The following is a 10,381-nucleotide window of genomic DNA, read 5'->3' as shown; positions in this document are numbered from 1 at the left end:
TTTATTTAACAAGTCAAATTTAAGCGTTCTGTTAGAAATGGCTATTTTTTAAATAATAAAAAAACAAATATACTTCGTCTAAATGATATACGCCGCCCAAGGTCTGGCCTTAATTGGTTGTGCCTGGCAATGTCCTTGGTGGAGGCATTTGTTTTGAGAGCGGAGACTAGTCTGTAATTCAGGTGTTGTCTTGGTGGTGGATGTATTACTGTTGTTAGGCCCGAGATACTGTAGCGGGACTTTTATTTCTTAGTTTTCTTTTCTTGTTTTTTCTGTGTGCATCCGTAGTGCCATTAGGGTGGTGCGTTGTTGCAGAGGCTGGGTGTATTTGGTATCTTCTTGATATTAATATATTCCCTTTATCGAAAAAAAATGATATACGCCTTTTATACTACCCTAAAATTTGAGGGATTGGCTCCTCATGTAACGTGTACATTCAATTCAGCCATGACTTAAGAGGCCAAACATTTTGCAGAGGAACGCCAAGTTGACATTTTGGCGCCGTACGATCTCGGTGCGATTTCGGTTGGCGGCAGGGGCACCATCACCACTCACCTGTGATGCGCCATGAAATCATTGTACCACGCCGGCTCGCGGCGCCGCCACGTGCTCCCGCCAAAAGGAAGAAGCAACGTCGATCGTCGCCGAAGCTCAGCCGTCCACCTGTCACAACAACCGTCACAAGCTTCTATATATACCCCGCCCCATCCCAGCCCCAGCCCGATCGATCAGTTCATCTCACCTGAAAATCTTCTTCGCTAAACCACCACAAACTGTCACTCTCCATCGTTCCTCGGTTCCTTCTCCCTTTCTTCTTCGTTTGCTATTCATCGGTCCCAAGGATTTCTTGGTTGGTAGGTCGCGACCACCATGAGGAATCACAAGAAGCTGCTCCAGTTCCTTCGACCGGACCCGGCGGTGGCGGCGGTCAAGATGCCGTCAGACGACGACGAAGACGACGACAGGTGTACCCCGCTGCCGTCGCCGATGTCCAGCGGCAGCGCGAGCACGTCGGCCGCGGCCTCCCCGTCGCCGTACATGCCTTCGCCGTGGGTCAACCTCCCGGGGCTCGGCGCCGGGTCCGCGCTGGCCGGAACGGGCGCGACAGGCCTTCTCGGTTCCCTCGTGAAGGCGGACGGGCACGTGTACTCGATGGCCGCGGCTGGGGACCTGCTCTACACGGGGACGGACTCCAAGAACGTACGAGTGTGGAAGGACCAGCGCGAGTTCGCCGGGTTCAAGTGCGGGAGCGGCCTCGTCAAGGCCATCGTCGTCGCCGGGGACGGCAGGATCTACACGGGCCACCAGGACGGCAAGGTCCGCGTGTGGCGCCGGGACTCCGCCGACGACACGGCCGTGCATAAACGAGTCGGCTCGCTCCCGCGGCTTGGCGAGCTCCTTCGGAGCTCCGTTCGCCCCTCGCACTACGTTCAGACGGGCCGGCGCAAGCAGAGCGCGCTCTGGCTGCGCCACTTCGACGCCGTGTCGTGCCTCAGCTTAGATGTGGAGGCCGGGGTGATCTACTCCGGGTCCTGGGACCGGACGTTCAAGGTGTGGCGCGTGGCCGACTCGCGGTGCCTCGAGTCCGTGCGCGCCCACGACGATGCGGTGAACACGGTGTCGGCGGCAGGGTTCGACGCGCTGGCGTTCACGGGGTCCGCCGACGGCACGGTGAAGGTCTGGCGGCGGGAGGCCGGGAAGCACGGCGCGACCAGGCACGTCATGGAGCGGGTCCTCCGCAAGGCCGACAGCGCGGTCACCGCCGTCGCAGTGGCGTCCGAGGCGCGTGTCGTGTACGTAGCCTCGTCCGATGGCGCCGTGACGCACTGGCAGTGGCGGCGGGGGGCGGCCAGGGAGAGCGCGCCGAGGAACGGCGGCGCGCTGCGGGGGCACAGGATGGCCGTGCTGTCGCTGGCCGTCGCCGGGCGCGTGGTGGTGAGCGGGTCCGCCGACCGGACGGTCTGCGTGTGGCGCCGCGACGAGGGCGCCGACCACTCCCGCCTCGCCGTGCTCACCGGCCACACGGGCCCGGTGAAGTGCGTGGCCATGGACGAGGAGGAGTCCCTGGACGCGGACGGGCACCGCCGGTGGGTGGTGTACAGCGGCAGCCTCGACGGCTCCGTCAAGGTGTGGCGCGTGTCCGACGCGCCGGACGCGATGGCGGCAATGGCGCGGACGCCGGCGCACGTGTGGAAGGGCTCGCCGTCGCCGCTGGGCGCGTGGAGTACGCCGCGCCGGGCGCTAGAGCGGAGTTGATCGAGGCGCGCGCGGCGCCCGTTTGAACGTGTAAACCGTGAGAGTGTGCGAGAGGCTTTAGATACGCATATGTACGTGCAACGTATAATCATACCCCGTATGTACTGTACGTGTGGTGTTGCGTATATTTGATTTGTTTATTGAATTTTTCTCCGAGACCGCCGAAATGGATGTTTGTGCACTCAGGTCTAAGCAAGGAACAGTTCTTTCTCTACGTCGGCGTCCTCAATTTGAGACTTTGGACATGTGACCGATGTTGTCGTTGGGCTCTTTCCGTGTTGTTTTTGTAAAGCAAGTTGTAGAAAGTTTTAGCCTTGTCTGATAAGAAAAGAAGGTAGATTTTGGTGAAAAGACGATTGTTTGACGACGGCCTCCTTTGGATGTACGCAAGTTGAGGAGATGAAACTTTTTTCCCCAAGGTTGACGGGAAAATTCCCCAACGGAAAACTAGAAACAAGTAAAACAAGTGAACGGGAGGTTAGCATTCGAAGCCATCCAAAACCCCTCGGGAGGCTAGCACCTCAAAGAACAGTCACCATGACTTGGCAGGCGAGCAAGGGGAGGCGACGAAGACCTGCAGAACCGAGACCAAGCAGACTCGAAGGGCGTCGGATAGTCGAGACTGGGGCGACGACACCGGTATGCCGACCCCGTTGTCGAAGGGCGATGCAGAAACGCATCACACCACAAGCACGAACCTGACAAGGCAACAACCAGACGCCACCAGAGATGAACCTATTATGTAGTAACTTCTCTATCATGAAATGATAACTACCTTCAGTATGTTTTTTGCCGATGTGAAAGACGGGATTGGAGGATAAGTATGTCACACCAAAGAACATGTGGGCGGTCACGTGATATGCCTAACTCCTCAAGCAATGAATGGTCAAGCATTAGTATTGAATCTTTTTTCCAAGGGGAGCAATAACCTAGGATCACTACTAGAAAAAGGCATGTCGCACGCGCACCAAAAGAGGCTATCGCCGACGCACCGCCGGTGGTAAAGTGTTATCTCCGGCGCACCTCCTTGTGCGCCAGCAGTAACACGATTTATTGCCACCGCACAAGCCTAGTGCTTCGGCGGTATATTTTTCGAAATTTTAAAAAAGACAATTCTAGATCTAGAGCTAGATCTAGATCACGTCGTGATTCATGTTATTCACCGTGGCCGGCGGGGATTGAGGAGGTGAGTCACCGTACGGGAGGTCGCCAGCGAGCTTGAGGAGGTGGCTGCCATTGAGGTTGAGAGGAGGTGGTCACCGGAGGAAGGTCGCCGCTTGAGAGAGGGGGGGGGTACTAGCCGGAGGGAGGTCACCGGGTTGAAGAGGTGCTTGCTGGAGTGTCGGTAGAGGTACGGAAAGAGGAGGATGACGAGAAGGGAAAGAGGAGGAGGAGGAGGAAATAAAAAGGAAAAGGATGGAGGAGGAGGAGTAGGAGGAGAAAGTGAGCAAGGGGAAGAGGCCATCGGGTTGTTTTCTTTATATACGACAGGTTCCCGCCGGCGCACCACTATGCCGGTGCGCCGGCGGTATAATTTATTTTTCATCAAGAAATAAATTCTGAAAAAACTCCTGTTTTCTTTTCGATTTTGGAGAAAGTAAAAATTGTCGAAGTTCAGATGTAAAATTTTGCGTATATACATTTTGATAAAAGAAACTTTTCAATCGCATGTCATATGCAACCAGAAAAGCCGTTTTACCGAAAGATTGCGCCATTTTTGGAAGAAAAAAAATCGAAATTCATGTTTGTTAATTTTGCTTAAAAATGATCACATAACAAATGGGCATCTCGATGGATTTTTTTTTAAATTTCTATCATTATATTTTATTTTTTCAAAACTGAAAAGACGTTCCACAGAGGGATGTGTGTGGAGCAAAAATAGCAGCTCCTGGTTCCGTCGACGCACCACCATATTGGTGCGTCGGTGGTAATTAAATCACCCCGACGCACCAATATGGCGGTACACCGGCGGTAAGGAGAGCTGCCATTTTTACCTGAACCGAACCTAGACCATTACCTCCGGCGCACCAAATTTATGGTACGCATATGATATTTCGTCATCACCGGCATCCCCATATAGTGGTGCACCAGCGGTACATAGCATCGGCGTGCATTGTTTTGACGCGCCGATGATAACTCTTGCGGCTATAGATCTTTCCCTGTTAGTGGATGAACACCGGTCAGACGATACTTTTGCTCGTAGGGGCTGGTAAACTGACAGACTACAAGGCTAATGTTTTCCGATCATATATGGATAGGGCAGCTACTTTAAGCCATGGGTTAGTCATGCCTTAATGGAAATTGGCACGGAACTGCTGATTTGATTAACGCAATGTTAGTGAAAGCGATCGATGTAAAATGTCGTACATGCTTCCCTATGGAGCTAGCTTCTTCAGATAACGCACGATTTAATTAATTCGCTTTAGCTGCAATTTATATGGTTCCCAGTGTGCCAACAAGATCAGCGGTTGCAGACAAACTTCTCCTTTTGGTAACAGTTGATGCAGTCAGTCAAGAACCTGAAGCCCGTACACACCTGAATGTAATTATCAGGCTTGAAGGAATCAGTGGTGCCGATTTGTTGTCAAGAAACTGGTCGACAAAGACGTTTCTAGATAAGGATATCAATTAAGATAATGAAAAGGAACCAGTGATGCCGATTCATAGTGAATTGTCAGCATGAGCGGCAGTCGATGTTGGTTTCAGTCTTTTTCCTAGCTCACTAATTTGACAGGTGCTATAGTTAGCTACTAGCTAGTCAGAAGAAAGGATAGCAGGAACAAGAGTGCAAGAGTATCCCTGAAACTACAAACGCCAAACCGCAAATCGCGGATCTAGTATATTGCAAAGGGCAAGCCGCAAATCGCGTATACATTATACAGCATCTCTGTTTTGCGTTTCGAAATTCATCACGGCCTAGATTAGATAATGTAAACATCACCAGTTCAAATCTGGTTCCTGGGAGAGAAAGAAAAAGATCTACCGAATAGGTATTGATAATACCTCGTGATGGGTTAGGATACATATTTATTCATTAATAATATAAGTAGAGTATGATTAAGCTTATTTCATTTTGAAAGGGAGATTTTACGGTACATCTTACTACCGCTTTTTAGCGTGTTGTATTAAGTAGATCCAACGGTTAAGATAATTTGGGCCGAAGTTAGGCCCAAGGGCTACATAGTAGTAGTCTATTAATCCTAAGTGATCTTTAATCAAGTTAAATATAATCATGAACAGAAGATTAAACTGATCGGAAGACCAGGTCGAGCTATCGCAAAGATATTCTCGCCACCGTGTGTATCTTATCCGTGTTCTCGTGTGAGTGTGCAACATCCATTGAGCTATTTCACCTAGGTACAGCTAAATCAGCTACTACCTCCATACCGGATTATAGGCCTATTACGCATTTCGAGAAAAACTTCAACTACACATTTGATCAACAAAATATGAGATATATGATACAAAAATTATATTATTGGATTCATATTCAAAAGAAGTTTCCAATAGTATAATTTTTGTGATACATATTTCATATTTTGTTGACTAAATTAGCAGTTGAAGTTTTTCTCGAAATACATAATAGGCCTATAATCCGGTATGGAGGTAGTAATTGCATTCAGAGTGTACAATTAATCCAGCACCATGGACGTACGGCCAGGAAACCAATACACCGGAGGCCAGCCTCGGTGTGTGTGGACTATAGATCGCTGCTCGCCGAATTATGTCAGATGAACGTGCCCAAGCCTCTCGTGCTCAAGACACCCCTGCCATCTGCCCTGATTAAAACCACCAATGCCACTTATTAAGTTACTATCCTATATTAAATTTTAGTTGCAACATCTGTTATCATGATTTACTTTGCTTCACTAACATTATCCGCTATAGATGAGACATATAACAACTTCACAACATATCCTGATAAAGATATCGAGACAACAATAAGAACAACCTATGCATGCTTTATGACTCGCGAGGCTTGCCAGACAACAAACAACGGGATATTGATAATGGAAGGTAACTGACTACAACAATGTAATCAGCAGTAGGAAACGTGACTCGATACTAATCGCAACATACGAGTAGCAATAAAGAGCGAGGGCTGAAATGTACAATAGGTGAGGAACTGTCGAGGAACTTGATCCATTATGAGAAGAATCAAATACTAAAACACACAAACTTACTACTACAGAGAAGAATCACATGCATGCATGCATGACATGGCTTATGGTGTGATGCACTTACCTAAATTAAGCATAATTGGATTTCCGTAACATAATTATATGGTTCAAGTTATTTTTAAACCGCAAAGATAAATGCTGATTAGCAATGCAAATACATGGCATGGATGAGCTACACAATTTAAATGGAACCGAAAAATAATTAAATTGTATACCACATATTCCATGTGTCATATATTAGGGGAATACTAAAGTACACGACACGACATGATGCGTGGTGAAATCGGGCACGTGGATGTCATATCCAGATTCCTCACATTTTTATGATCGAAAACATATAATTTTTTTTATTTCGAGTTACTGTTTATAAGATATAATTTTAGCACGAATAAAATATTTCCTGCAATTTTCGGAAAAAATAGAAAAGGCTAGGGCGTTTCTCGCCGAAATGAGAGGTAGCCTGGGTTATAAACACGCGATGACGACGATGTTACCTCTAGCATTCGTTGAGGTGAAGTCTAAGTCACACGCGACGCACGCGTTGGCTAGACCCCTCTCCATATTTATAGATCTAAGACGGTTTGGTGGGAAGAGGGAGAGGTTCAAATTTCCCAGAAATTTAAGCGGGTCTTTCGATCCTTGGCTTCTGTTTGCTACTCCTGGGTGTTACGGACGGACGAGATGGCTAATCCCTCGGATCAGTGACGTGGCTGGCATGAAAAAAACACCACAGTGAACAAAGGAGATCAATCCTACGAGTTAATTATGGAATGGAATCGTATCCCATCAAGAAATAATCACAGGGGCACTTTCCTTTTATTTCCGCCTTGATTTTGCTAGATCTGTTGCATGCAGTTCTTCCCTTATTTCCGCTCATCATCATAAACGGGATCACAGGCATCTATGCCTGATTAATAGTGCTACAAATCATATTTCAATCCTAGTTAATTCTGGAACGGGATCGTAGCCACACAAAAAAAAAATTAGTGCAGGTTTTTCCTAATATTCCTGCCTTACCTACGCTTAGACCTGCTGCATTTCTTCCTTTTTTTCCCACCGAAGTGTATGTGTGCTTCCTTGTTATTCGTCCATCCTAAAAGTCACACGCGACGCACGCTTGTATGGCAAACCATCTCCGTATTTATAGACCCGGCCGGTTTGGACGGAAGAGAGGGGTCTAAATTTTTCAGAGCTTTAAGCAGGTGTTTCGATCCTTGTTTCTCATCTTCACTTTGCTGCTCTAAGGTGCTACGGATGAACGAGATGGCTAGTCCCTCGGGTCGGTTGGCTGGCATGAAAACAAACCGAGGAGATCAATCCTACTAGTTAATTATGGAATGGGACAATCAAGAATTAATCACAGCGATGTTTTCCTAATATTTTTGCCTTACCTACGCTAGAAAGCATGATGCATGCATTTCTTCCCATATTACCGCTCCGGCGTTTGCGTGCTTCCTAGCTACTAGGAAAAAAAAATCTATGGGGCTAAGATCTTAGGCCGCATGATCTTTCTCCCGCAGCCCCTCCTAAGATTGTGGCACTGCATATGTATCTTTATTTTCGCAGAGACAAACCGTACCCGTATTAATCGAAGCATATTGTCTTCGTTTTCTTTCGTTTCCCCACTGCTCAGCATATTGGCTTTGCCGTCTCTCACGGACGCGGTGGCAAGCGTCTGATTCCCCGTTCTTGCACCTTAACCCACGGCATCATGTTTGGCCGCAACGTCTCCACCGGCAAACATGCATTTCAAACCCGTTCACTTCAACACTTTTCTTCCCCACTTGGATTGGATACTTAGAATTTTTCCATTGACATCTGTTGTTGGTAATATCAGAGTTCAAACAATCTAACTTGTTTCAGGTTTCATTTGAGGTGAAGAAAGAGGTGAGAAAGAATGCTAGAACATCCAACTGGTGTTCAGCTATTCCAGAGCTATAAAAGCAGACATGCATTGTAAATACTTTGGTCAATGAATGAGCAATGGTAAACTGGGCATACTCGATTTAGCTGGTTTTTGATGGGCTACCGAAACCGACATAATATCAGCGGTTTCGTACAGTTTGGTTTAGACGGTTTCAACGGTATTGACGGGTTGGCAACTTAGCGCAGCACACAGCGTGCCGCCATGCATGTGTGTCAAACTGTTAATACACTGGAGCAGCGATCCATAGCTAGAGGCGACGAGGTAGGCCGTGCTGGATGCCACTTGCTCATGCCGGCGCGACGAAGCTTAAGGCGATGATGTCGGCCGTCCGAGACATGCGCTTGCTCGTGCCGCCGCGGTGCAGCTCAAGGTGAGGACGTCGGCCGTCCGGGACGGCGCAGCTCAAGGGGATGATATCTGCCGCGGCGCAGCTCAAGGCGAGGACGACGGCCATCCGGGACGGTGCGTGCTCGTGCCGCGCGGCGCAGCTCAAGGCGATGACGTTGGCGTGTGCTCCTAATGGCATGGGCGGTACGTGCTCAAGGCTAGGACGCACCTCAAGGCTAGGACGGTGCGTGCTCTCACCGGCGTGCGCCGCATCGGCGGCATGAAGATTCGCTGCAGAAGCTACCTCGCCATCTTCCAGTACGTCCCGCATTTTCTTGTGGTGGTGGTGATCGTGGCTGATGGTGCCCGGGTGATATTTGCCACGGCCATGTTGCTGTCGTGGAGATGATGCTGTTGCACGTGGCACCGTTGGCTGCGGTTCGACGGTTTCAACCCGTGCACTAACTGTAACCCGCTGAAACCGGCCATGCGGGTTGACGGTTCGTGCGGGTCGAGACGAAACCATGAACGGGGTTACGTAATGGTGTGGTTTGTTGCCATCAGTTTGTCTGTTGTCCAGTATTACAGCTGTCATGAATGATTTTTCTCAAAAGTGTTAGTAGGCTTCGGACAACTGCTTTGTGTTCATTAATGTTATGCTAAGAGCTCAAAGTGGTTAATGGACTTCTAGCACTGATCTAAATAATTTGTTCAACTCCTGGAAAAGAGAGGATCAAATTTCGGTTTCTCCTCTCCTGTTTTGTTGCTCGCAAGGAGCTACGGACAGAAGAGATGTATGGTCCCTCAGATCGGTGGTCGTGACTAGCGTGAAGACAAATGCCCGATGGCCAAAAAGATCAATCCTAGTTAAACAGGGTCATAGCTCGAAATAATAATTATTGTTGGGGTTTTCTAATATTTTGGCCTTACCTAGCTTAAACCTACTACACTTCTTGGCTTTTTTTCCACTCAGGCGGCATGGGTGCTTCCTACTTACTCGACCATCCTAAAATGGGATCACAGGCATCTATGCCGGATTTATAGTCCCACTAATGCTCTCATATTCCATGAATTTGGTACTTCCTCCATCACGCTAGTCTTAACTCGTGATACGCGACGCGCACACTGGCTACACCCCATCTAGCACTCATAGAGAGGCGGTGACCAACGAAATAGTTTTCGTATTGTTCCATCCATCCATTGAGATCAAAGATGAGTAGCACTGATGGACCGATGTGGAACGCCGCAGATTGGTGACATAGATGGACTGATCTTTTTCTTTTCCTTTCATCAACCAGGATTTTCCCCTCCGTAATTAATGTGTTTCATACAGTTATTCAGTTTCCCTATAATTTCCATGATTACTAGTTTCCTAAAATTCCCGTAATTGGTGCAAATGGGGTGCTCCTATATAGTATTCGAACATTATTATGTTGATGAGACTAGATCTGGTCGTTTTTTACATGCACTCCATTTAAGTTGTTTATTTATCTTACTATTTTACCCATTCCCTAAACTCGATCGTGGTGCTTGTGCAACATTTAGGAATGAAATATACATTTATACATGACGGGCATAGGTAATATGCTATTGTCATCTTATTCCTACTAGCAACTTGATCAAGCAAGCCTGAACCAGGAAACATATAATATACACAGGAACCAACATCAGTTCCCATTACTATACAAAT

The 10,381-nt window shown here is 48.0% G+C and overlaps 1 protein-coding gene across 1 annotated transcript; it reads left to right on the top strand.

The window, feature by feature from the left end:
* The first annotated feature begins 825 nt into the window (after positions 1-825).
* LOC124657919 (protein JINGUBANG-like) lies at positions 826-2,340 on the top strand. The gene has a single exon (XM_047196394.1). The coding sequence runs from the start codon at positions 871-873 to the stop codon at positions 2,254-2,256; it is 1,386 nt and encodes a 461-aa protein (XP_047052350.1). The 5' UTR covers positions 826-870; the 3' UTR covers positions 2,257-2,340.
* Positions 2,341-10,381: the final 8,041 nt, after the last annotated feature.

Source organism: Lolium rigidum, chromosome 5 (genome assembly GCF_022539505.1).
Source record: "Lolium rigidum isolate FL_2022 chromosome 5, APGP_CSIRO_Lrig_0.1, whole genome shotgun sequence".
Lineage (NCBI taxonomy): Eukaryota > Viridiplantae > Streptophyta > Magnoliopsida > Poales > Poaceae > Lolium > Lolium rigidum.
The sequence above is the reverse complement of the archived record's forward strand: the minus strand, read 5'-3'. Positions and strand labels throughout refer to the sequence as shown.